The sequence below is a fragment of the Ammospiza nelsoni genome, chromosome 3 (genome assembly GCF_027579445.1).
Source record: "Ammospiza nelsoni isolate bAmmNel1 chromosome 3, bAmmNel1.pri, whole genome shotgun sequence".
NCBI classification, from domain to species: domain Eukaryota; kingdom Metazoa; phylum Chordata; class Aves; order Passeriformes; family Passerellidae; genus Ammospiza; species Ammospiza nelsoni.
This window is the reverse complement of record NC_080635.1, coordinates 36,301,323-36,328,953: the sequence shown is the minus strand read 5'-3', so window position 1 is coordinate 36,328,953 and position 27,631 is coordinate 36,301,323. Positions and strand designations below refer to the sequence as shown.

The 27,631-nt window shown below is 38.2% G+C and overlaps 2 protein-coding genes across 4 annotated transcripts in view; one reads left to right on the top strand and one right to left on the bottom strand.

Annotated features, from left to right (window-relative positions):
• EIF2AK2 (eukaryotic translation initiation factor 2 alpha kinase 2) overlaps positions 1-22,740 on the top strand; it is a 23,357-nt gene extending 617 nt beyond the window's left edge. Inside the window, exons 2-16 of the mRNA XM_059467275.1 lie at positions 51-177; positions 3,556-3,670; positions 4,778-4,956; positions 5,845-5,947; positions 7,628-7,689; positions 8,498-8,588; positions 9,025-9,059; positions 9,227-9,361; positions 9,795-9,914; positions 10,998-11,105; positions 12,731-12,923; positions 15,489-15,614; positions 16,186-16,281; positions 19,227-19,289; positions 19,383-22,740. Coding sequence (XP_059323258.1) covers positions 74-177; positions 3,556-3,670; positions 4,778-4,956; positions 5,845-5,947; positions 7,628-7,689; positions 8,498-8,588; positions 9,025-9,059; positions 9,227-9,361; positions 9,795-9,914; positions 10,998-11,105; positions 12,731-12,923; positions 15,489-15,614; positions 16,186-16,281; positions 19,227-19,289; positions 19,383-19,502 — 1,650 coding nt within the window. The 5' untranslated portion in view covers positions 51-73 and the 3' untranslated portion in view covers positions 19,503-22,740. The remainder of the gene's footprint in view (positions 1-50; positions 178-3,555; positions 3,671-4,777; positions 4,957-5,844; positions 5,948-7,627; positions 7,690-8,497; positions 8,589-9,024; positions 9,060-9,226; positions 9,362-9,794; positions 9,915-10,997; positions 11,106-12,730; positions 12,924-15,488; positions 15,615-16,185; positions 16,282-19,226; positions 19,290-19,382) is intronic.
• On the bottom strand, positions 12,441-27,631 carry GPATCH11 (G-patch domain containing 11). Of its 3 annotated transcripts, none has more exons than XM_059467277.1 (9): positions 27,253-27,631; positions 26,926-27,152; positions 26,039-26,080; positions 25,839-25,959; positions 25,055-25,145; positions 23,799-23,903; positions 22,988-23,069; positions 22,326-22,411; positions 12,441-12,778 (listed from the first exon to the last, which is right to left on the bottom strand). In XM_059467277.1, the coding sequence occupies exons 1-8, from the start codon at positions 27,297-27,299 to the stop codon at positions 22,356-22,358; spliced, it is 771 nt and encodes a 256-aa protein (XP_059323260.1). In that variant the 5' UTR covers positions 27,300-27,631; the 3' UTR covers positions 12,441-12,778; positions 22,326-22,355. The 3 variants fall into 3 exon arrangements, with proteins under 3 accessions (XP_059323260.1, XP_059323259.1, XP_059323261.1); XM_059467276.1 differs by lacking the exon at positions 12,441-12,778 and adding an exon at positions 19,348-19,660; XM_059467278.1 differs by lacking the exon at positions 12,441-12,778 and adding an exon at positions 20,184-20,416.

Here is a 27,631-nt window from a genome sequence, read left to right as displayed (position 1 = left end):
TTTATTCCATGTTTAGAGCAACAGACAAATCTTTGAATGTTACTTTGCAGCATCTATTGAAGATTGTGTCAAAATGGATCGTGAGTATATGGGGAAGGTCAACTCTTACGGTCAAAAAAAGAAATATACAGTGGTTTATGACCTCGTTGCCAAAACGGGCCCACCTCATGATCCTGAGTAAGTTCTCTCTGCCTGTCAATAACGAGTGGGACTTTTCCTGCAATGAGCAAACTGTGTAAAGCTTGCAGTCACAAATATTGATTTGCTGAAAGCACATGTGTAGTGGGAAAGCTGGTTGAAACAATGAATTGAATGGCAGGTGCATGGGGAAGACATCATGTGATACAGTTTAAGGAGAAAAAGAGCCATCACCCTTGAAATAAGTTTTCAGAAAGTACCAGCAAGGCACCTGTTACTTACTAGTAACTGTATTGTATATTATGCATCTCCTCTCAGAAGGTGGATTGGGTTACAGCAAGATTTTCAGTTTGATTTCAAAGCTACAAAGCAAAGTGTTTACAAAGCATTGTTGATTTTTAGTCCAAAAGGTTGGGTGTATTAACTGATTTCATACTAACATATTTAATGTGTAGTATATTTTTTAACATCTCTTACAAGAAGAGGGTGTTTTGCTTAAGAAGTTTTGCTTTCCCTTTTAGAGACAATTACAGGTGATGGAATATATTTTATTTTTTAACACTGATACAGTGCATTTTTTGCCTTGCCAAAGGTTGTAGATACTCAAGATCTGTAATATTTCCTTGCATGATTTTTAAAATTTTTTTTTGCTAGTTTGTATGAAGACAAGGCTTATGTTAATAATTAATACATTTCTCTTGCTGTGTTGCATGTTGTCAGATAGCACTGTCTATGCAGATTTAGTCTTAAGTCTGTCTAACATCTCAGAATAAATTAATAGATATTATTTGGATCTCAAATGTTAATAGCTATCTTATTTTTTTGCCCATGTAGCTCATGTAATTCAAAAAAGTACTTATTGCAGTAAAGGCTACAGCTGTGATCACACAGCAACATCTTAATTCTTCAAAAGTGATGGCATGGGACTGATTCATTCCAAGTTGTTTATTCCATTTGTTGTGGTTTTTCATTGTTTTTCTCTCTGTTCTGCTACATTCACAAATGAAATTCAGCCCATTGTGTGACATCTAGGAAAATCCTGGGTAACTTGGGCTATTCCAAGGATACAGTGTAAAGTGTCTGTGATGTGTAAAGGCTGTAGTGATGTGTGCTGTAAACCTTCAGTCCCCTTATGCTGCTCTGTCCTGGAGTTCTGGATGCATTGACCACTGCTGGTTGTGAGCTAGCTCCCTAACTCTGCTGTGCTGTTCCATCTCATGTCACCTTGCAGCTGTCTGAGGCATGATGCAGAGATGCCTCCCATCCTATCATGGTTCTGGTGCTGAGGCTGCTTCCAGTACTGGGTCTGACAGGGCCAGTGATGAACACAATGTAAGAAGGTTAAAGGAGACCAGGGTGGCTCAGTCCTGAGCTTTTGTGGTCTGGGAATGCAGAGAGTGGACAGTTAGGCCACTAAACCTGTCAAGCTTTGGAATTGCTTATTGCCTTGGTGAATGACTCTGCACTTATGACCAATTCATGTATCGCTCCTGCAGGTAGTCCTCAGCTTGGTCATGGAGATTCACTGCAGATTTCATCAGGATGCTTAAATAAATGGTGTATTTTGATGCAGTGTCATAGCTGAATGTGTGTAGTATTTAGTACTTAGGTATGGGTTGGCTGATAGGTTCTTCTTTGGGAAGGAGTTTTTCTTACATGTTTTGCTTTTTCTTTGTTGTTTCCTATGTGTAGAGGATATGGCACACTATGGGGGTGCCTTTTCCTACTGTTTGCCTCCTTAAGATTTCTTGTTAGCCTTGTTTACACAATGAGAGCAAGCACTTCATTCTGCATCTCCATTGTTTCCCACCCAAACATTTCATTAAAGGGAAGTGGAGAATGAGGTTGGAATAATGAAAAAAGTGAGTTCCTAAAGTCACTACACTATTTGAGACCAATTTTCCCACAGAGGAGCTCATGGTGCTATGCCTTGACTGTGTGAATCCACCTTGTTGGCTGTGAGCATTTACACACTCTGTGCAATCTGAAGCACACAGGTGCTCTGAGGCTCTAATGGTCACTTTAACTTGGTGCAAGTATGTGCTGCTGCCACAGGCAGAAATCCAGTTGTTGTTTGCTCCTCTGTTGCAAAGGCAGTATCAGAAACATTAGGGGATTTGCAGCTGCAGGACAAGTCAGATCTGTAAGGACTGATTTGTCTGAAATCCAACTATTCGTTATTAGGGCGCAGTGGTGGGTTGACCCCAGGAGGCAGTGAAACCCCCAGCTACCTACTCACTTTCCCCCAGTGGGAGAGGGAGACAATCAGAAAGGTGAAAGGGAGAAAAAACTTGTGGATTGAGATAAAGACAGTTTAATAGACAAAGCATAGCTGGATGTGCAGCCAAAGCAAAATAAGGAAGTTGGCTACTCCTTCCCATCAGCTGGCAGATGTTCCCAAGAAAGTGGGGCTTCATCATGTCCGGTGTGTACTTGGGAAGGTAAACACCATAGCCATGGGTATCCCCTCTCCCTTCTTCATCTCCCAGCTTTTATTGCTGAGTGACATGACATATGGCATGGACTATCCCTCTGGCCACCTGCCTTTGTTGTGTCTCTTCTCAGCTTCACACCTACCATTCCTCTGCTTCCTGAAGGCCAGAGTGGGAAAAAGAAAACAACTTTGGTGCTGAGCAAGCACTACTCAGCAGTAGGTAAAACATTAACCCTGTGTTAGTTCCAATCTGGCTGCCCTGAAGAAAGTTAACTCCATCCCAGCCAGATTCAGTTCTGAGCGGCATCAGATTCCCATTCTGACTCATGGAGTTGCTGTATGAGAAGCAGGACATGCACAGTTGTGGAATAGAGGAACAGAGAGGGAAGGGCTCAGCAATTGAGCACAGAAAGGCAGGACTGGGGCTTGTGTTTGTTGGTAATTTTTTGTTTTGTTTTGGTGGGTTTTTTTTTGACTGCCTATAAATTAATCTCTCACAACACCAGACGTTTTTTGCTCTTAATAAGCAGTTTACATCACAGGGTACTAAAGGTGAGTGTAATGTCACATCTGGTTTCATGTAACCAAAATTAGCTAATCTTTCCTCTGTGTAGTGTCACACTACTGAGATGTGTGCTGTTGTTAGGGCTTCACGACCTTGCTTGTAACAATGCTGACCTCATCCATTCTTATGCTCTTAAAAATGAAATTATTTTGATTTAAGAAAGCAGTTAAAAGTACTGTTGGAACTAATAAAGTGAATGTATTTGTGACTAGAGAGGAAAATTTAAAAGTATTTATACTAAAGAATTATGATAATCACTGGTTTGATATAAGAAAAACACATTAATGCTTCAGTACTTCTCATAGTTATCCTACAGTGCTTTGTAGATACTAAACCCAAAGTTTAATCTGATAAGGTTATTAAAGTATATATGTGAGAAAAATGTAGCAATGTTTCAGACAAGTTTTCTTCATTGCAGGTTCACAGTTGTTCTCATAGTAAAAGGTGAGGAATATGGTAGAGGCACTGGTAAAAGTATAAAAGCAGCAAAAGAAGTAGCAGCAAAAAAAGCATGGGAAAGGATTGAGGAAGAGGTGAGTAAACAGTAGGATTGTTTTGGGGGTTATTAAGAAGCGTACATCACATGTAATGTAGTAAATGTTGCATATCTGAAAGTAGATTTTTGAAAACGTTGTTTAATTTAAAACAGTTTCTAATTATTCAAGTTGTCTTTGTTTCTGTCTTATTCAATTTTCAACTTTTTATCACTAAATTGTTTTCCTTATTTTTTTCCAATAGGGTTGGTATCTAATACTATGTTTCATCCTCTGTTGTTATAGGAGATAAGGAAATGTATTTGCCTTTGTTAAGCTGCCTTGGTGTATCCAAAGTGGGCAATTGTCCTTTTATGTCTTGACAACTGTTCTATGATTCAATATCTGCAAAACATTTGCAGGGCATTACTCAGCGTGTCTGTTGCCACTCTGCTAATGAAATTGCTTACTTTCACTTGTTCTAATTAATCTTTTTTTCCTTTTCATTATATTCTTTACAGTATAGCTAGTTATATACTCTCTCCTTCCTTGATTAAGTCTAGGTTTGAATTTTGCTCCTTAGTTTTCTGCCAAGTGTTTTGCCCTTCTTTATTTGCCATGCTCTATTTTTTTCCAACTCTGAATGCTTCTTAGCACCTTTTGAGTGAAATCTTTTCTTCCCTATTTCTATATGGCTTTTGTTGTGTCCTGTCATTACTTTAACACAATTGCTGCATGTCTGCTGATACGTTACTGATGTTGACTAATCATGAGGCAGCTGAAAAGTCCTGCTTTCCCCTCTTGTACATGCATAGGAGCATTTGCAGCCCTTGCTAAATGGGAGCATCAGCAGCATCCTGCTGCCATCCCTTCTTCACAGCTTGTTCCCTGTATTTTCCTAAAAGGGGTGGGATGAGGCATGGTGAGAGGTTGTTAAAGGCAGAAGTGTAGTACTTGGAAAGCCACTTTTACGTTTATTCAAAATGTAATAATTGTGCTTGGGATGTCCGTCTTTGCCACAAAGGACTCTTAATGGAAACTTGGGATTTCTTAAGAGTGTTTTGAAATGTGGACAAACCTTGCAGCTATATTAGTTCTTGTGCACTGTTTATCTTAATGTATTTTTAAACTTAAGTTTTCAAGTTACCTGTTTTGTTTGTTTTATAGGAGAAGAGTTCATCAAATATGGCAGCTGCAGATTTAACAACAGCTCAAACAACCTCAACAACCTCATCACCTGCGCCAGACAAGAATTATGTCTGCCTGTTAAATAGTATTTCACAAAGGACGGGTGACACAGTTGGTTATACTACCGAAAATCGTACTGGAGATCCCCATGCTCCCACGTAAGCTATAATTCACCTTCCTGCTTCCTTCTAATACTTTTTGTGTTTACTAATGCTACCATTAATAATCCTTGGTCATGTTAGCTGAATCTTTAGGAGTCATACCATCTGCCTGAGAGCATTATCCAAAAGCTTCTTGAGCTCTGCCAGGCTGGTGCTGTGACCACTTTCCTGGGGAGCTATTCCGGTGCCCAGGCATCCTTTGGGTGAAGCATCTTTTCCTGATATCTGGCCTAAACTTACCCTAATTCAGCTTCATGCTCTCTCTTTGAGTCCTGTCACTGTCACCACAGAGCAGAGATCAGTGCCTGTCCCTCCTGTTCCCCTCACAAGGAAGCTGTAACTGCAGTGAGGTCTCCCCTCAAACTCCTCCAGGCTGAACAGACCAAGTGCCCTCAGCTGCTTCTCATCATAGGCCCTTCACCATCTTTGTTGCTGTCCTTTGAACAATCCCCAATAGCTTAATGTCATTTTTATATTATGGCACCCAAAACTACACACAGGACTTGAGATGAGGCCACCCCAGTGCAGAGGAGAGCAGCACAATCCCCTCCCTTGCCCTGCTGGTGATGCTGTCCCTGATGCCCCCCAGGACAGGGTTGGCCCTCCTGGCTGCCAGGGCACTGCTGACTCAGGTTCAACTGGCCAGTGACCAGGATCCACAGGTGCCCTTCTGCAGTGCTGCTCTCCACTGAGTTATCTTTAAGGCACAACAAATTAGTTACCTACCATTATTAACTAGATTAAATGTATATTGAAAATGCTGCCCTGAAGATGTATACTTCAGATTTCCATTCTATAATGTCGCTTGATTGTAGTGTTTAAAGATCATTACATTGAGACTTGTTATATGGGATATAAGACTCGATTCCCTGTTGTATTTTACAGGTATTCTGTTAGCTGTACAATTAGAGGTCAGTTGTATGGAAAGGGTACTGGACCTTCCATAGCTGCTGCAAAAAAAGCTGCTGCAAAGGAAGCATATGAGAAGGTAAATAAGGAAAGCTGTATTATGTGCTATATATTTAGCCTTATCACAGAAGTTTAAATCTTTGAACCAATTTCTTTATTGTATTTAAAAGCATATTTCATGGATTCCATCGAAGAAGGAAACAATCCATATTTTAGTATGTTGGTTGGGCTACTGTTAGTAGAATTTATGTTGTGCTTCTGCATTCTGGATTAAAAAAACTAAACTGCTAACAATTGATATCTCTCTGTGTTCAGAATAGGTCTGATATGTTGTCATTCAAGGATGCACACGTTTTAAAAATTTTAAAATTCCAACTCGTCCTCTGTGAGAAGTGTTGTTGGGCTGGCAGACTATGAACATACTTCTTTTACTGTCTTCTGTTGGATCAAAAATCTATTGTGTAATGTGAGAGGCAAAAGCAGGAGTCAGAATCAACAGGACCTGTCTTCTGTAGTGTTCCAAGGCACAGTCCTGTGAAACAATTGCTGACACCATCCTCTGGAGAGTAGAGCTGTTGTCTTCATGTTGGCAGCTGTTATTTCCACATGTGCAAAAAACTATCAGAATTCTAATAATGATCCAAACCCTCTTCTGAAATGTACAGAACATAAGAACTAACTAAATGGAGGGTAGTTTAAAGAGAAGAATGGCAGTATAGGGGAGGAAAGAAGCCTTTTTCACTTTTAAGTACTTTTACAATTATTTGGCTGTTACTGTGAATTTTCAATGCTTTTAGAGTTGTTTTTAAATCAACCATGTAATTAATTAACATCCTATTATAGATCTAGGAGCCTCTCTTAATATCTTCCTTGGTTGTAAACCCATGGATCTTTTTATTTTCATTGAAGTCTGAAATTTATTACCTCAAACAGAACTTGTATACCATATAGTCTAAATTTAGATTGAATTGTTTTGGTTTGGTTTTAATTTTTAATAATTCTCAGTGATGTCTGCGTAACAAACAAAATGTAATCTGGCAAAATGTAGTAAAGGTCCAGTACCCCTGTATTTAAAAAAGGGGTTGGTTTGTTCTCATTTAAACATAAACCCTATGTTTTTGTGTCCACAATACTGTGATGGAATAGCAGGAAACATTAAAAAAAAAAAATTGTTTACTTTTTGTGAGATGATGGTCTATATCCATTGTAGTTGTTGCTTTTAATGTTACTTTAATGATCTTATAGGTAGTGGGAGGAAGGGGAAGAACCTCTATTAAGTATTTGGGATAAGTTTTTTTTAATTCAACCCTAATTTAGTTATGAGTTTTGCAGTGTTTTCATGCTGAGGACATTGACTGTTGATTTGTACTGACTCAAGATTTTCAGTTCTCCTGATTACATATACTAGAGTCTACATATATCTCATTTTCCCCACAGCAGTTGCACATGCAAACAACAAAGATATTTGCTTTTCATAACTCTCGCTCTTATCCTGGTTTTGAATAGAATCCAGACTCTACTTTTGTAAATGTGTCTGTATAGTACACTCACTGTGGCAGGGCCCTGTGTTTTTCCTTTCTCTGAGTGGAAATTGGGCAAGTGCATTTCTTCTGCTGCAGGGCTTTGAATGTTTAGTGCAGTTACCAACTTGCTCTTAGGACCCTGTAATCTTCCCTCTGCCCTCTCTGGATGGCATCTTTGGCTCTAAAGATTTGTTTATGTGATTTTGTTAAACATGGCTTTTTTTTTTTTTTCCCAGTGGGAACTTGAAAGAGCTAATAACAGCAATTCCTCTCAAGTGTCAGCTGAGTCTGACTCAGAGTAAGTTGGGTTCACTGCTAATGCTATAATATATTTAGTAATCTTAGAGGGTAATGTGCTCTAATTCTAAATAAAATATATCATTTTATTGCTTTATTGCAGTATAAAGCAATCTAATTTTAACTTCTGTTCCTTAAACTTCAGAGCAAAGTTTGTTCTACTTGTGCAGTTTTATGTGAGTCTGTATGGGATAGCTTATAGTAAGTTTAGAGCTTTCTGATTTGTTCACATTTTACTAGTTCTTTCAGAAGTATTTTTTTTTTTTTGTGATATAAATGGATTGCCCTACCTCATTCAATAGCACTATTTCATGCCATTTTAACACTCATTTTCCTATTGAGACACTCTTGTGAATTCAGCATAATTCAATTTCAGTACTCTCCTGTGCTCCATATTCTGCTTTCTTCTCTCCCATTTTTCTTTTTCTCCTCCCTTTTTTCATCCTACATGAATCTTCATTTCCACCAAAGGGAAAAATTTGCTTAGCAAAAGAAACTGAACACATTAAGTTTGAGATGTGATTTAAAAACCAGCAGTTTATCAGTAGTGCCACTACCACTTTTACATTTTTCTATCTTCTAGATATCATAGACTCATTTTATAATAGAAATAAAGGAGAATATTACAAAGTGTTGTTATTTTAATAGCTTTCAAGCAGGACGTTTTGTAGTTTAAATCAGTTACGATTGTTAATGCCTTTTCAGGTTTTGCTTTAAAAACTGGGATTTTTTGGTACTTCTTTTCTTGTGATAATAATTTTATTTATTATTGTGTTATTTTCACCTAAAAATAGTCCATTATTTTTCAGTAACAACACCATTTGCTTTGCTGACTCATCTGCAAAGTTGGAAGAAAAAATGAAGGACATGGCAATATGTGAAAAGCCTTCACCTTCTCAGGTACAGTATGAAAATGGTCTTCCTCATATTTACATTTTAGACCCTGAATAGGGCATGCTTCTTGTCAGAGTGTAACATCAGTTTGTTCTTTTATCCACTAATCATTAGAAAATACATGCATTTTTCCTAAGAATGTTCAGTAGGGGTAACCATAGTAATTTCCTTCTCTGTTGTGGATCAAATTTAGGTAGTGTTTAACAAATGCCAGTAGTCCCAAGAAGAGGGTCAAACTGAGCTCATTTTTTGCAATGATAATATTATGCATAGCATATGTGAAAAACACTGAGCTAAGATTCATTCTTATGACATTGTTTACATAGGGTATGATCATGTTTATAGGCAATTCCTAGATACATTATCAGACATGTTTTAAACAGGCTGCAGTGAAAATATTCAGGATACCTCAGTTAGGCTTTTTTTTCTGTTTTCCATGTAGAGAAATGCACAAAGGTCTGTCTTGGAGACCAAAAGGTATGTTTACTTTTAGATTGCTATCTCCTCTAAACAATATATACCTTAAATAACTTTATTTTTTCTATCTCTAGTAAAGAAATGCTACTATTGGGGGCTATATTTCTTTTCTAATCATGTGTTAGAAAAATGGCTCATTATAAATTTTGCTTTTATCCTTGTTAAAGAAAATTGGCAGCTAATTTTGCTAATGTAAGAAACAAGGAAGAGGAAAAAAATATGTCAGATTCCAGTGAAGGCTTGCCAGATGTGGACACAAATACTGGAAAAGAGAATGGGAGTCCACACACTGTCAATAAAACGTAAGAAGGATTTTTTTAAAATTAATATTTGTAAGACAATAACGGTATGTATGACTCTAGATTTGCTTCTTTATTTGTGGCAGAAGGAGGGAAAATACTGCTGTGAAAAGAATTTTCAAAGAATATTGATATTAGATTTTTTTCCTGGAAATTTCAAATCTAGCATAGAAATTGACAAGCAATGGTATTTAAAGCTCACAACCAAATGTCATTCATGTGAAAGTGTGAGGGTGGTTACCTGACAGGCCTGGAAGGGTCAGTTTCCCTTCTTGTTTTAATCCCCAAGGCTGTGATTTAGACCTGTAGATTGGTCAAATGATGACTGTAGAATGATATGAGTAGATGTATTAAATCTGTCAAGATTATTTTTATATTCTTAATTGAAAATTAAGTATAATTAAGTGTGGTTTTCCTTTTTTATTTGTTTTTAAAGATTTCTTCAACTTTTTGAAAAAATACAGCATATTGGTGCAGGTGGTTTTGGGAATGTTTTCAAGGCAACATCAAAGTGTGATAAGACAACCTATGCAATCAAACGAGTTGAATTCACAGAGTATGTACTGAATGTTTACTTCTGTCTTCTAGGACAACTTTAATCAAGACTTTAATACTTTATTTTCTCTCTTCAACAATACTAGGAGCATTTAGGTGATTTTTATTATTAATTATCTGTCATTTCTAGTGAACTGTTTTCTTTATTTCCAAGTGAAGCCGAAAGTGGTCCTGAATCTTTGTTAATTTTTGCATGTAATGGGTTAATTTTTCCTGGAGCTGTAAAAATGTAGGTATGTTAAGTTCTCTTTTCCCTGAACACAGTAGTGCTCTGGTTGCTAATATTGCAAAATGTGTTTGGAGAAAACCTGATGATTATTAAAACATTGAAAGCAGTCCTGTTACTTTTGACAGGCTACATGGAAAATTTCCATATCAGTAATGTAAAATAACTATAATTATGGAAAATAGAAAAAAATCCAAGTAATAAATTTTGTAGTGGGAAAATGCTTTATACCTGACCCATGTAGTCATTACTCTCGTGCTGTGTTGCTTATCTTTTATAAATCTCAACAGAGAAAGATGATCTTAATTTTTTTTTAAAAAGTAATTTTCTGTTACCTAGTGGAGTACTTTATCAGTGATTGAAAGCATTAATTTCTTTTAGGTTATCTATTGAAAAGGTTTTAAATTGTTGGAGATACTTGTCCCTTGAATTGTGTAATATGTACATTTCCTTTTGGATTCTTGTCTTGTTTGGAAATACATGTTATTTTCATTGGCATTGCTATCCTGAGAACTATACTGAGAATCTTCTACTGATTCTTCAAGTCATGACTGCTGCTTTGCTGGCAGGTTTGCAGCTACCTGCTTTTTCAGCTTTTTTTGAGTGGGGATTTAATTCCTAATGGGATTAAACCAGTTTTTGCACTTCGAATAACTGAGCAGATGGAAGACAACCCATCAGATTTGTAACTTTAGTTTTGGCCTGTGAACGTATATGAAGGAGAATAATATGCTTTGTTTCTGAATTAATCTAAAACTATCTGTATCCTGCTACTTGATAGCCTATCTTTTATTTAACTTTGTGTTACATTGTAATAGGGAAATGCCTTTTTTTAAAATTCTTTCCCCCTCCTGATAGGAAAGTGGAGCGTGAAGCACGAGGACTGGCAAGACTTTCCCATGAGAACATAGTGCGCTATCATTGCAGCTGGAGAGGGTACGACCGTATCGAGGGCTCAGGCTCAAGGTAACTACAAAGTAATAGTTTGCATTCACAAACTTTTTTCACAGCTGTAGTGAACTTCATGCTATTCATAATTGGTTATCAATTATTTTAAAATATAAATGCACACACGTGCAATCATACTGCTAGAGAAAGGGCACAGTATTTCCAGCAGCAGGTTGTGTGTCATTAAGTATATTTACATCTTCTTTTCCTTGATTAGTAAGGTACATTATATAATTTTATATTTCACTCCTCTCTTGATATATGGAACATAACGAATTTACAGAGGAGAGTAAGAATGCAGAACTCAAAATGTGGGGCAAGAACTAACAACAGAAAAAATTGTCTGTCACTTGGCTACCAAATTCCTGATCAGAAGTTTCCTTTTTATAATAAGTACTGGTCAGCCAGTAGCTATCATAGATTTAATTATTTCCCTAAGTTAGTATTTTAACCATGATGCTTGAAACAGTGATTTTGATTGTTTAGGAAAGGAATACAAAATGAAATGCTCTTTAATTTAGAGGTAGCCTTTTGACACTGAGACTTCTGGTAAACCAGTGGTGAGAGTTTTACTTCTAAGTTAAACTATTAACTTTTCCAAGATTTTGTGGTAAGCTTTTTTTACTAGCTGTGAATTCATACTCTTCACATAGGCTGCCATACTTACTTAGAGCCATAAAATATTAATGGATTCAAAATTATGGTTGGTGTGATACCTCTCCATTATTGTGCTCATCAAGTGAGCAGTAAAATGGCAGAAAAAAAAGTATGTCAAAACAGAACCATTAATACCTTGGAGCCTCAATATTATGTATATATTTTATATTAAACAGTTATTGAGTAAAAGAACAAAAAGTCCCCAAAGCCAAGAACCCAGACTGGAATTTGTGCCCTGACCTCAAGCCTGCAGAGTCCTGAGCCATTTAATGCTTGTTCTTTCAGTGCTTCGAGCAGCTTTATCCAAGGGCACTCATCACACAGCATACATAGGGAAAAACCAGTGCATGCTTCTCTTTGTATTTTCCTTCCTCTCACCATCTCCAGCCTCAGCCTATCTTATGGGCTTCTCTGGGATGTGCGAGGCTGCCAGATGAATATATTTCATTGAATATTATATTGAATATATTTCATCTAGATTTCTAGTCCTCAGAAGGGTTCCTGTGACTAGCAGAGCAATGTCACTGCATTACCTTCTTGACAGGACAGAGTTGGAAAGAACATGACCATTCTGGGCAGGATAGGAAGGCTGATCTCTTCAGCAGAAACATGTCAGGGACTTCCACCAGGTCCTACAAGGCCAGATGGAGCCAAGGACAATGGTATTTCTTCCTAGATAGGACGTACTTTTAGGTATGAGGGAAATGGAACTTGGGCATTCAGAAAACCACCAGTGTGAAACTAGAAAGCAACCAAAACTTCAGAAATATTCCAGGAATATGTAGCAACTGAGCAGGGATTCTTTGAGTTGCAGTCCTTTTTATTTAATGCAAATTGCTGTAGGATATTTCCTAAAATTAAGGGACTTGCAGACTGTGTTTTAAGTAACTCCAAAAAATAATTCTTAGCAAAAAGGGCTCTTGAAGATGACTTGGGGGGAATTGTATCTTGTCAATTTCAATATGGTATGTCATTTTCTTTTGAAGATGGAATTCAGACCCAGAAATTCTCTGTCTTTTCATCCAAATGGAATTCTGTGAACAAGGGACATTGCAAGACTGGGTTATAAAAAATAGCGAAGACCGAAAGTATCATGAAATGGCACAAGACAAATTTTTACAAATAGCGAAAGGAGTGCAGTGTATTCATTCTGAAGAGTTAATTCATCGAGACCTCAAGGTGTGTAGCATAGGTAAATAAAGAAAAAAAACCCCAAAAAGTTAAAGGTAGTATACTTACTGAAATTGCAGAGAATGTTAAATTGTTTATAGTCTTGGCTTACTCTGTTATGTACCCTAGTATGCTTTGGTTATTGCTAGTGACTGATTCTCTTTCAGCAGTTGGCTGAACCTCATCCCAAAATCAGATGAACTTGGAAGATCTCAGAATACAATCGTTCAAAGAATCAGTAGTCATTAGCTAGCAGGCATTTTCATTGTGTTACTGGGTCACAAGTCTGCCTATTGGAAAAAGCAAAGTTGAGTCTAAAAAGTGGCTCTTGCCATTTTGTAAAGGGATAGTTTATCTATCCTAATACATGCTGTGTTGGAAAACAACATCCTCTAGTTACTTTTCTATGCATACAAATGTTTGAATGCTACAGTTTTGGATAGACTTTCAGTCTCTAGATATGCACAGTCATAAGATGATTTTATTTCAGTATAAAGATTCTAAGGGACAAAGCCTTAATGGCTTCAGGATGGAAGCTATAATGTTGCTTACAGAGTTTTAAATCACTCATTTAGTGAAAAAAATCATTAGTGTGGTGGCATTCCTAGGGTTAAGTTAACTTGCCTGCCTGACCACTCAGGAGCCACTCTGGCAGTCAAATTCCCACCACCAGAGACCTTCACAGCTGGAACTGAAGTCCCTTTACAGCAGGCAGCTCCACTGTACCCACAAGTGCCTCACTTGATCCCCTACACACCCTGGCCATATTTGATGCTCAACATGGGGTTCAAACCCTTAACCCTGAGATTAGGAGTCTCATGCCCTACAAGCTGAGGTAGGGATGAGGCTGTGGTCAATCAGGAGTTGTATTCTCCCATTTAATACTCCTACTGAATCCACATGCTGCTTGCTCACTTCCCCTTCCCCTGTGACAGGCTGAAGAGGAGAACTGGAGGCACAAAAGGTAAAGAGCACCGGTTGAAATAAGAATAATTTACTAGAAACAGCAATGAGATAAGAAAACAAACACAGACAAAAACAGTAACAACATTACAATCAGAAGTCTAAAAACTAGGGTGATTCACATGCAAAAGTTCACTGTGGAGCCTGCCTGATCATGCTATGCTCCCATGACCCGAAAGCGAATCCTTCCCCCGTTCCCAGAAATTGACATGAGGTGGTATAGAATAACCTCCTTCTCTTAGCCATGTATTCCCCACTGATTACTGTCCAAATTAGCCCTCTCCTGAACAGAACCAAGTTATACTGCTAACTCTTCTACCTCTATTTGAATTGAGGAGCTTTCTTCTCCTCTTTGATCTGCTGTCAGCTTAGGTGCTCGACCATCAGAGATCTCCATAGCCCAGGATAGGTTCAAGCTGAGATTAAAGTAATTTGTACCTGGTAGGAACAAAGTCATTAAATAGTGTAGCTAGCTATAGGTACTATATTAAATATGGGTGGTCATGGTCAGACTTGAACAGAACAACTACACAGGGCATTCTTTACATGAAGATCTCTTCCTGTTGACTACTAAGTATCTCCTGGCCTTATGGTCCACTGGAGTTTCTTTGAGTAGAAGACAGCATGAGGCTATTTGGTTTTGTTTTAAAAACATTCAGAAGTGTAGTTTCTTTATCTCCTTTGGGAAACTTCATTGAAACACATATAGTTCCCTTTTTAGTTGTTTGACTTCATGTTCTGGTTTTGGCTAGGATACAGTTAATTCCAGTAGGTGGTACTGTGCTGTGTTTTGGGTTCAGTATTATAGTAATGCTGATAACCCACTGATGTTTTGGTTGCTACTAGGTAGTGTTTATTTTAAGTCAAAATACTATTTTTTTACATGGAAGAGGGGCTGATCTGGGCTCAGGAAGGGGATCTGGCATCAGTCAGTGGGTGGTGAGCAATTGTACTGTGCATAACTTGTTTTTCCTTGTTTTGGTTTTTAAAAGCCTTTTATTATCATTATTATTTACATTATTATTAAATTTTTCTTTTGCTTCTATTACTAAACTGTTTTTAACACAGCTTACAAGTTTACTTTTGGTTCTCCCTCCCATTACACTGTCAAATTTAAAAATTGGAAGTTTAATGTGAACATGATACTCTGAGATACATGTAGTAAGCCTTAACTCTGCATTTCATTTAGTACACATGATCCTTCTGTGCCTAGGAGAAACTCTGACTAGAGTGGAATTCCATGTAAGACTAAATGCTTTGCCTAAGTGTATCAAGTTCTGTGTAGGATTGAAGAGTGAAAAGCCCTTTGGGACATAGACTGTTATATGCACAGTGTATTTGAAGAGCAGTTAAAACATGACAGGGCTATGACTGAGCTAGTGGAAAAAAAGATGCAGTTACTGCAGAAGGTACTACTTAAAATTTAGTTTGTGTTTTTAAAACTTGATTTAAGTTTTTCCTTTTTCTGCACCATCAGTTTGTTAATGCTACTTTCTGAACAATCATCAGATTTTAAGGGAAACACTTCTGTGGCTGATTATGCTTGGTGTGGTGATAAACCTTGATCATTTGGTAATTTTTTTTTCTTTTTATTTATATATATGAAAATAGCCTCAGAATATATTCATATCACATGATAATAAAATAAAAATAGGCGACTTTGGTCTTGTGACTTCTGTGGCATTTGAGACTCTGACTGAGAACAGAGGAACAAGATCGTATATGGCACCAGAACAGGTAATTGTCCTGCTGTATTAGTGTCTCTGTAATTAGATGTGCATTATGAACTCAGCATTGGATGTTCTCAATCCTAATCTCAATAATAAATCAAGTTGCCTAAAGTTCCCTGGTATGACTGTATGAGAGAATAACTGTACTCTGGATAAAGCTTTATTACAAGTGTGGTAAAGATTTTTGCTCTGTGTGAACATAGTCTCACACTGCATGCTGTAAGGAATGCTCGTGTAAAACCAGGCTGCCAGACATATATTTAAATTTGAATTTAGGGCCCCTGTTAATTGCATCATTTGAGCTTCTCTGTTTGTTTCATTATTTGTCACAGGCAATATTGGCATGCTTTATCTGTATAGGTATGTAGAAGTCTTAATTTCAGGGTGTTCAGTGTGACATAATAGTCACTATTTAACAGGTCTGAGGCAGAAAGGGTTAACAACTTAGAAGGGTATTGAGTCGGGCCAGTCCTGTAGCCTTGGGGTAGAAATTTCTGCTGACTTCAAATTTTGCTTTTAGGAAGTGCTGTTCTCCAGTTGGATTTGATACTTGTATTGTTCTGTTCTAATCTTTCTAGATTGGGACCAAATATGGAAAGGAAGTAGATATTTATGCTTTGGGATTAATTTGGTTTGAAATTCTTTCGGCAATCACTGCTCATGAAAAAAGTGAGGTATGTAATCTTTAAATTTAAAAATGCCCACTGTTGTTGTTTTGCCTTGCTTCTGGTATCACTTATTGATAGCTAGATATCACTTATTGATATCTGGTATTGATAACTGGTATCACTTATTGATAGTTCTAGAAGGAATCTCTTAAACTTGAATAATATCTCTATTTACATCTTTTTCCTTAATTCATTTCCATAAAGCCTGTAAATCCTCATACCTCAGTTGAAATGTCATAACTGAGGGAAATACTACAGTTTAGTCCACTTCTGTCCTACTATATATACACCAAAGCCCAAGCATGCTAAAGGATCATGTCATGCAAAAAAGGATGTCAAGTTTCTTATAAATTTTTTCTTGGATCAGAAACTTAAAGGGAATGTTTTTCTAATTTTAGAAAACAAAAATTATGGATGGGTGAGTTTTGTCTCTGCCATGTTCTTGTCTTCACTGCACAGTGGAGCAAGAAGAGTTTCTAGCAAATCAAAAGCCTTGCAGTTTTCCAAGATGAAAACAAAAGTGATTTGGAACATGTTACTTTAAGTAAAACAGATATTATTTCAAAAAGAAAGCCCATGTTACTTAAGCTTTTTTTAAAAAAGGTATCCTGTATGTGTGTTGAGCTTTTTATGTGCAAACCTGCATATTGGTAGGACAGTGATGTAGCTGCTGGGTATCTTGTCCAAAGTAATTGTGGTTGGATTCAGCTTTTGAACAGCCAGATCCTTTCGCCAGTATGAGAAGATCATACCAGTGTGTCTGTTCAACTTGGCTCTCTCCAGCCACCTTGCAGTACTTCCTCAGATCTTCTGTTCCTGCTCACAGTTGACTGCAAATGCATGTGCAGTTCCATGGTGTTTACAGTTGGAAAAGCACTATTTCCTTAAATTATAAAAATCTTGTGCTCTGCAGGCAGGTGGGAAAGTTATGTGGATGGAAAGTCCTAGGATGGTCTTCAGCTGCTCCATTAGGTCAGAAAGAATTTCACTTAATGGAACATGACAAACTCTAGTGTTGCCAAGCCCTGTTGTAAGAACATAATGTAAAAGCAAAGTTGATTATTCTGTGCTGAGTTACTGGTTCAGTTATTGATCCCCAGCAGGTAAGGTCACAGGCCTGAAGCTACTGCTAAAAGAGAAGGGAAAAAACTCCAAGTTCATGGGAGCTGTTGTTTTACTGGATAGCAGTTGTAAAGGGCTTGCTATGCCAGGCTTATGGGGATAGCTGATGATTCAGGATACACAGCTAAGTCCAAGAACATGACTGTCATCTTCAGGCAGACATTACACTAGTAAACAGCAAATGAATTAAGCAGACTGCCCTCTTTACCCAGAAAGCCACTTGCAGAATCACAGAATGGGTGAAGGTGGAAGGGGCCACTGGAGGTCATCTAATGCAGCCTACCTCTTCAAGCAGGGCTCCCTAGAGCACATTACTTGGGCTTGTGTCCAGTGTATCTCCAGTCAGGGAGACTCCACAAGTTCTCTGGACAGTCTGTTCCAGTGCTCAGTCACCCACACAGTAAAGTTCTTCCTCATGTTCAGGTGGAGCTTCCTGTGCATCAGTTCCTGCCCATTGCCTCCTGTGCTATTGCTTGGCACCACGGAGCAGAGCCTGGCTCCATCCTGCTGGCACCTCCCTTCAGATGCCTCTTCTCCAGGCTGAACAGGCCCAGCTCCCTCAGCCTTTCCTCATTAGAGAGATGCTCCAGAGCCTCAATCATCTTTGTTACCCTCACTGGAGCCACTCCGGGGGCTCCATGTCTCTCCTGTCCTGAGGAGCCAGGACTGGACTCAGCACTGCAGCTGTGCCTCACCAGGGCTGGGCAGAGGGGCAGGATCAGCTCCCTTGACCTGCTGGCACTGCCCTTCCTAATGCACCCCAGGGTTCCATTGGCCTTCTTGGCCACAAGGGCTCACTGCTGGCTCATGGATGGCTTGTTGTCCACCAGGACCCCCAGGTCCTTTTCCACAGAGCTGCTTTCCAGCAGGTCAGCCACCAGCTGGTGTTATTGCCCAGGGTTATTTCTCCCCAGGCGCAGGACTCTGTATTTCCTGTTGTGGAATTTCACAAGGTTCCTCCCTGTCCATCTCTCCAGCCTGCTGAAGTCCTTCCCAAGGCCTGCACAGCCCTCTGGGGCATTGGCCACTCCTCCCAGTTTTGTGTCATCAGTGAACCTGCTGAGGAGGCATCTGGCCCTTCATCCAGGTCATTGATGAACAAGTTAAACAGTACTAGGCTCAGTATTGAAGCTAGGAGGACGCCACTGGTGACAGGCCTCCTACTCGACCCTGTCCTGCTGAGTGTGACCCTCTGGGACCTGCTGTTCAGCCAGTTCTCAGTCCACCTCACCATCCATTTGTCCAGCCTGCTCTTCCTGAGCTTGCCTATCAGGATGTTGTGAGAGACACTGTCACAGAGAAAATAAATTAACTAAAAGCCAGTTCTAAAGCACATAATGGCAAATCTTTTGTTAGTTGCTTTGAAGTCCATGTAGCATTTTATGCAATGACATAGAAATAAATGTGTGGTACTGGATATGATAAAAAGGAGGAAACACACCTGCTTGGCTTGGAAACAGAAATTCAGTTGTCTTGCTTTTTTCTTTTCTTTCAATGTCATTAGACAATATAAATCCATTACTTTTAAATTAAGGAAAGAAAGATAATGGTTCTGAAATAGAGGAAGATTGAAACAATTGTTGTGTGTGAAGCTTTTAAGCTTAGAAATGGAAAATAATTGATGAAAAGGCCATAAAACCAAACCAAAGCACAACTAAATGAAAAAAGCCCCAACTTTCAAACTGTTTACAGTTACCTTCTGAAGCCTTACATTTCCTATACATTTGTGTTTTCCTAAGTACTTCAGTAAACTATATGGGTTATAAGGTGGAGATACAAAACAAAACAAATGAAAGCATACCAAAACTATTCTCTTTTATGTATTTCAGGTATGGTCTTCTATTAGAGCAGGTGAACTTCCAGAGTACTTCAAAAATCAATTTCCAGCAGAGGTATGGGATTTTAATATATTTTTGGTACTGTATTAATAAAAAAAAAAAAACACCAAAAACCAAACTATTGACATTTAATTTTTTTTTTTTCAGGCATCCATAATCAAAAAGATGCTTTCAACAGACCCTTCTGGAAGAATCACTATATCTCATCTACTTGACCTTCTTAATTCTGTTGATAAAGAGAAGGCACTTAGAAATTATTCTTATTGAATGTCCCTTCACACTGTGTCAAATCCAGAGTTTGATGAATTTATTACAATTGGTGAAATGACAACAGATGTCAGAAGCAACAGCAAGACTTGGGGTGTGTCTTTTCCTTGGCCACTTCACCATTTATATCTGCCAGCTGCAACCAGGACAGGGCAAGTCTGCAAGAAATCACACAGTTTTTACCTGGAAACATAGGTTGTGGATGAGCTGGACTGTTTTGCACAATAAGTACCTGCTCCTTTTCCCCTTCGAGATCATGTTGATGTGCTAAAGTGCTAACTGGGTTGTGCTAAATCCCTGCATGTGCTGCACCCATTAGCCCTTAAGGTTATCTATTGCTTTCCATGGAAGAACTGCTGTCTGGTGGTATGTGACTCAAACCTTTCTGATTTATTCAGTGATACTGTTAATAATTATTGGAATGCTCCATTACTACCAAGACTAGTTTTGGCAGAAAAGGAAATAGGTGCACATTATTCTTCACTGAATTTCAGTACTGTAAGTTTTCTTATCTCTCCACAGCTGCTGATGACCTAGCACCTTCAGTGCTCTAGAATTTAAACTTGTAAAATGAGGATTTCTGTAAATGTTAAACATTCAGCTTCTAGGAAATCTAATTTAGAACAAAGCTCAATTTTTGAAAACTTTAGGTTTTTATGGTGTCTTTTTTGGAAAGGAACATTCAAGGTGCTATTAATATAGGACAATTCTCTTCATTATAGGAAAATTGCCTCAGTAGTAACCATTTGAAATCCTAGGCTGAAAGAGCACTTTAAACATTCCATGCTTATAGGTTTTAGTCCCTTATTGTAATACTGAGGCATGCCTAATCCTGAATAACTGTACTTAGTATCTCTGGTGTGCTCACTGCCAGCCCCACAAAAGGGAACAGCAGGTTCTCTGCTACTCTTCACCTGTGAAAAGAGAGGCACATTTGTGAAAAGACAGGTGTTTGTCTTTGAACTCTATCTTGTCAAACTGTTCATTGATGTGGGGTCAATGTAACTCTGCAAGGGCAAATGAGCAGAGATTTCTAAGCAAAAAAAATAGGTAATATGTGAAGTACTGTATGCTTTTTCTGTTATGTTAAATGGGTTAAAAGTGGGTGACTGCTCTAAAAGAAACAGTACAGTATTTATATTCTGAGGGAAATTACTGGTGTTCTGGTGTAAGTATTTGTTGCTAAATAAGAATGTGATTGTGTAATTTTTAAGGCCTTACACTGCTTTCTTTTTTTCTCTTTATCATGAATGACATATATAGAATCATAGAATGGGTTGGAAGGGACCTTAAAGATCATCCTGTTTCAACCCCCCCTACCCTGGGCAGGGACACTTCCCAGTAGATGACATTACTCAAGGCCTTGTTTGAACACTGCCAGCAACGGGGTATCCACAGCTTCTCTAGGAAACCTGTTCAGTGCTTCATAATCTTCATAGTAAAGAATTTCTTCCCAATATCTTATCTCAACCTTTCACTTTGAAGCAATTCCTCCTTGTCCTGTCACTACATGCCCTTGGAAAAAGTCCCTTCCAGCTCTTTTGGCAGCCCCCTTTAGGTACTGAAAGGCTGCTGTAAGGTCTCTGCAGAGCCTTCTCTTTTCTAGGCTGAACAATTCCAACTCAAGCAACTTCATTTGCCAGTTCCCTCAGGACCAGTGGATGCATGTCAGCAGGTCCCATGGACTTGGGCATCTCTAGGTTCTTCAGATTTTCTTGAATCTAATCTTCTCCTTGACATCCCTGGCCAGATTGAATTCCATCAGGGCTTTATGCTTTCCTAACCTTATCCTTGACTGGCATACATAAAGTATTTCACTATGCTAAACTAATTAGTATTTCTTTGCAGTGGTCAAGATCTGTGAGAAATTATATACCCTTACAGACAGAATACTACTATTGCTGCTTTCTCTTCTCTTTAATCTATTGGTTATATAAAAATAAACATAAAAAATATGTTTAATCTATATAAATAAATTTGATCTATATAAATATATAATTGTTTTATCTATATAAAATTAACACATAGTTGGATTTGATGATCTTAAAGGTCTGTTCCAACCTAAACAATTCTACGAAACTATTCATAATATGAAAATGGACAATCTCTTGGCTGAATTTCCTTTACAGTTTTTGGACAGAGCAAAGTAGTATCATTACTTTCTTGCTGTTAAGTAATACTGTATCAGTTTGTAACAGTAGTTTGCATCAGGAGTTTTTGATATATTTTCCCTGCATAGTATTTGTATATTTCATCATTAACTTTTTATAAACGGCTAGTTATAGTACTGACTGCTGTTACCTAAAAATAAAAGATCTATTAAAATGTATTTTATGTAAAAAAAATGAAACCCCACCATCATGATCTAATTCTGTTTAATTATGGAAAATATTCATCTTTATATACAACAGAATATTGGTTCAAGTAATATCACTGTCATGTTTCACAAGTTTTTTTTTTTCCACCAAGTTTAAGATAGTAAGCAAAACCAGTCTGGTATTTAGGCATCTCTGTAAAGATGAAAAAACCTGGTTTAACACATTATGCAATAAAGTGATTGGCCAATAATTATGCCTTTACTCATACTTGAATTTTATTACCAGTTGGGCAGTGCATAAACAACGATGTGAGAGACTGAACCTACCTCTCAATTATGTTAGTTCAATTACAAATACCAACTTTTAATTCCTATTAAATTGTGCATCAAACAGAAAACATGAATTTAGCTTGTCAACTTAAACTCTTCTTCTGCATACTTTGGTATGAATTCTTGAGTATGGCATAGCTCCAAGCCTTTTAAAAGATACTATGAATTATACGTACTTATATAGGGCTTCTTCCTTTAGACTGGCTTTAGTCATGATCTGCAGCACTGTCTCCAGGACAGTTTGAAGATAAATCTTCAGAGTCTACAGGATAAGCAGGAAAAAAGTGAGTAATTGCAGCTCAGGGAAGGAAAAAATGGTTGCTAGAAGTATTTCTAGAATCCGTGTAGAACAGATTAAATAGAATTCAAGGTTTACAAGTTAGTAACTCTCAATTTTGTTTTAAAACAAATTTAAAAACAAAGACAAATTCTACACTTTGGTGTTGTGAAAGTAGATGGTGTTCTAATTGTTTTAGAAACACCTGCCAACTTCTGCAACTTTTTATGGTATTGGTTTTAACATCTGAACTATGTTTTCTCAAAACTAATTAAATTTTAATATAAATTCAAATAAATTTCAGTATGGTTTGCTGTGTTTTGTTGTGTGTGGTTTTTTTTTTGTGTGCTTTTGGTTTTTCTGCATATAAACCTAAAACTTGGCTAACAATCACAATAACAATATGTACAAAGCTTTGTGCAAAAACCAGCAGCCTGGAAGGTAAATTTGCTATGTAGATTTGGAAGCTGCAGTAAGAGAAAAACCAAGACTATATTCTACTGCTGGAGTCTAGCTGCATAAGCAAAGTAAAGCACCTACAAAAGCTTAGTTCACTCTCACCTTCATAGGTTGTTCCACACCAAATGCAATAGAAGTGCTCCTCTCTCAAATAGGCCGTCAGGATGTGCAGCTTTTCTGATACCTAGAGATATGTACAGCTATGTGATGACCTGGGCCTCACATGACATAAACCACTTTGAGCTACTGGCTTGCTAAAACAAAGTGTTTAACCTAATGCTGTGCACATTACAATACTGGAGCTCAGTAGGACATGAAGTTTCCCACATTTGTAGAAGAGTGCACAGGAATTCATGATCTCTGGAAAGTTCATCCTTCTTTCCAGCTAAAAACCTGCACTGACCAGAGAGCTAAAAATATTACTTAGCTCCCTGATTTCATGTATATGGTATCTTCTGGGGATTTTTTCACATCTAATCTCTGCCAATTGAACACATAGGCTACCAACAGCTGTGTAACCTAGTTCTTAAAAAATATGTATTTCCAATGTCCATCTTGAGATATTCTGTGAAGCATTTTCAGAAATTAGTGACTCTAAACTTCCAGTCAAAATTAAAACTCAAAAGCAAGTATCTGTGATCTTGTGTATCTTGGCTAAGGCAAAAAAAAAAGTTAAAATTTAATTTCTCGGCTAATTTTTTCAAAGATCAGCCACAAAACACATGAGCAATATATCACTGGTTTAATATTTTATAATTTAGCATGTAACTGCTATGAAAGTCAGTGCTCTGGGATTGCAAAGAGACCCTTTTCTACAGTGGGAAACGTGTATGTATAGACACACACTGTTTCAAGGAATATTAAATTTAATTTTGAATTGAGCAATTAATTCAGTTGAAGACCTTAAACTTACACTTAAGTCTGAGCTTGTACAGTCATCTTCCTTGTCTTCCTCATCCTTTTTGTCTTCCTCTTCAGGTTCTATCCAAAACCAAGTCTCCTTGGGAACATCAATATCCTTAAATAACAAGGGATTTAAATGGAAATTATCTGTCTTTTTAAGTTTTCTTGTAAAATGCTGGATAAAAGTAATTTCTAGGAAGTGAGCTGTTAGACTTTAAAACTTGCATGTATAGTATAACCAAGAATTACTAAGGCTGTAGGTAAGTACAGCAGTCTACAAGACTTTTTTCAACTTTTTCACTTTTTTTTTTTTAACAATGTCAATGCTAACAACTAGTTCTATTTCACCTATGTTTGGTATGTGCAAGGCTACACAGCAATGTAATCTCACACCAAGCCTGTGAGCAGATACCCTTGTTTATCAGTTGAAGATATGCCCCAAGTTATGTTACCAAGAGATCACACAGTGCTTCATAATTCACCTCAGGAAAAGTTAAAGGAAGCAAAGTAAACAAGGATGATCTAAGCTTCATTTAGCTGACTTCATTTGAAGCAAACTAAGTAATATTGAATAATCTCAGCAAAAATTATGAGGTGGTATTAACCTCTACCTGGTTAATAGAGGGGGGCAAAAGAACCCTTTAAGTTTTCCAGTGGCAAAAATTCATAGTGGTTCACTACTATTACCCACGGTATTCCTTGCATGTGGAAGGTACTTTGTTTTGTGTAGCTTTTTTTGTTTGCTTTTAATGCTACTTTGGTGAAATTGCTGACTCCCTCAGTGATGATCCCCATTCTTGGAGGTACTAAAGATCTGCCTGGTCCTGGACAACCTGCTTTAAGTGACTCTGCTTGAGGAAAAAGGCTGAACACAATGACTTCCAAAGCCCATTCCAAATGTCAATCACTGCATGATGATGTTGCTCCCTCACTTGAAGCAAACAGCACCATTATATAGGAAGGCCTGATACTGGCTACTGGAAGATATGCAAACAGCTCAGAAGTAACCACAAAAATCCAGAAGCACAACCACAGGTCCTCATGTAAGTTACCATGAGGTTGTTGTGCATCTTCAACTATCTTAATGGTACAGACATAGACTTTAAAATATTTTAAGACGACTGAAGTGTTGCCAAACACCAAGACTTAAGCTAGTTACCCCACAATTTTAGAGAACTTGCAAGAACTGAACCACTACATTGCAGCCTGTATCTCTAACCTCTTAATTCTTCCTTCCAAGCCTCCAGAAAATCCCCCAGGACTCACTTTTTGCATATCTAGTTGCTGGCAGGCCCTCTGGCTTTTTCGCAGGTCCCCTTCCATCTTACGTTCTTCTTGTTTGGTTTTGAATCTTATTCTGTTAAGAACAAGCAGAAGTAAATAAGCAGGCAGACACACAGTGACAGATGCATTACAAAACCCCAAAATCTAAGATTCTATTCCTACTAATTTTCTCAGACCTGAACAACATTGAATTTAAGTCATTCTGACATTAATTCTGTGGGAGCACACTTGTATTTCTTGGGAATTACACCTTCAAGACACCTTTTTTGACCACACTACACTGTTTCTTCATTAGATTTTCCTAAGACATTAAAAACTGGTTCACTAAACATCTGCAAAAGATAGAGCCTTTCCTCAGCTTCTCCGTATATTACAAGAAGATCAGGAGAAAACCAAAACATTACAATCTTTAAAAATGTACCCTGACTTTTAAAACCATTATACCAACAGTGTTCAGGAATATCTGTGGATTTTATATTTCAAAATATGTTTCTCCAATTAAAAAAGCTGCACATGACTTGAGAAAAGTTAGTATCTATGTTGTTTGCTTTATTAACAATTACAAAACTAAAAGGTGCAGCACATGCTTTTAGCATTACAGTGTTCATCTGCTTTTGCTTTAGAACTGAGAAACAATTCCTCTGTATTGTAACTCTCCCCCTTCATTCAAACATTCAAAAATACTAGCACATTAAAAGAATAACCAAACACCAGCAAAAGAATTGCTATTTAGATGTTCCGTGGAATATCAGTCATATGATTTTACCTGAACTGATCTGCAGCTTGTTCATTTGCTTGTTTTTTCATATGGAGTTTTTGTCTATAGTTTTCCAGTTTTTCTTCAGCTTTTCTCTTTTTTAATTCCTCATGACCAAGCCCACTTCTGCCTATGTAAGTTTAAAAGATGAATGTAAGCAATTGAGAAGCTCTGATAAGTAACTAAATAAATCAGAAAGCACCACAAACCTGTTTTTATGTTCAGAGGAATAGGTTCAACAATGCCTTCTCCTGTGAGAGAAAAAAAAAGTCAATTTAAAAACCAGAGATTTTTCAAATAATGATTTGTGCAGTATATTCAAGTAGGTATTTGCCATTATTGTGATTTTTTTGCTTGGAAGTTGAAAACTTCCCAATCAATACACATTTAGTGCATTACAAATGACACAGCTGTACTGGAAAGTCCCTCTCTTTTTTGGCTTGTCTGCTGGAATCCTATGTACTTTTTTGTGACAGGACCAAACTGAAAGAAAAGGTGTTGACAGGTGCAAGATGCCTGTGATGAAGACTGCTTTGTTACTGCCTTCTGGAGCCTTTTCATTCTGCAATCTCACAACAATGATGAAGAATAAAAAGAGTCTGTCTGGGCCAGTTCATTGTGGTTGTCTGCCAGAGATGCTGAACTGGCACAGCAGTTATTAATTCCTTGTTTTACTGATTTTACTTCATCCATTAAGGCTTCATAAGGGCAGGCCAGTGTGCATTGTTTCTTTTTCAAAATCCACCTATAAATTTCAAGAGGGTCTGATGGTTTTTTTGAACACTATTAGCTTTGCAAAACCATCAAAACATCCTTAATGCAATTCCTGTAGGTATGAAGGTACACAAGTGCACTTACTGAGCTGCAAGTGCCGCTCGTCCCTTGCATCCCTCAACAGTCTGTAGTATTTTTACTTCAGTTTTAGGGATTTGCTCTCATATTTTGTTCTGTCACGGCACCTTCACAGTTCTGTAAAGCTATGGCTCTCCAAGAGGCACTTACTGACGTGTCAACAAATGAAGTGACAGCTGCAGTCTGTAAAATATTAAGGTATAACTGAATACAGACATACACTTCCAGAGAGCGACAAACTTACCACTTTTGCCAAGGGCCTGGCCGCTCTTGTAGCCCATCTTCTGGAGCAAAGCAAAGCCTTTGTTCTCGTTGCCCAATGCACTTTTCAATACCAAGTCACGTCTCTCTTTTTCTTCTTCTTTTATGCTTTTTTGTCTGTTCTTCTCATTGGCTTCTTTTTGCTTTTCTTCTTTCTGAATAGCTTCCTTCACCCGCCTCGCCATGGGCAAGCCTGGCCTGACATCCTGTCTGCGGGTTAGTAATTCCAGCAAATATTAATGTGTTTTTTCCTTTTTTAACAGGTTTACAATCACTTAAGAGGGGTGAAAAAAAAGACCTGCCTACTTACTTAAGAAATAAATCAGACATATAGTCTTCCTCTTCATCTCCCTCCATGCTTAGCACGCCTCTATGCCGACGCCTCGCCTATGGACACCGTCAGTGCGCGTTACCGAGCATTTTATTTCTCTGTGCGTCCCCTGCGAGGTGGGGGACGGGGGAGTCGAGGGACGAAAACACCCGAACCCGCCGGGCCGGGCTGTCCCCAGCCCCGGGGCACCCACGCCCGCCCCCAAGCCCACAGCGCGTCTGCCTGGGCTCCGCTACGACCACGACGGGCGGCCGCGACGCCGCTCCACGCCCGGGAGCCCCCGCGAGCTGCAGCCGAGCGCCAGGAGCAGGGACAGCGGCGGGAGCAGCCCGGGAACCGCGCACCCACCGGGCCCGGC

Coding starts and splice junctions, on each gene's coding strand:
- GPATCH11 (XM_059467277.1), bottom strand. CDS start 27,299: ATGGAGGGAGATGAAGAGGAAGACTATATGTCTGATTTATTTCTTAA. Junction 25,960..26,038: donor TCCTCTGAACATAAAAACAG/GTTTGTGGTGCT, acceptor AAACTTACATAG/GCAGAAGTGGGCTTGGTCAT. Junction 23,070..23,798: donor GTACAAGCTCAGACTTAAGT/GTAAGTTTAAGG, acceptor ACATATCTCTAG/GTATCAGAAAAGCTGCACAT.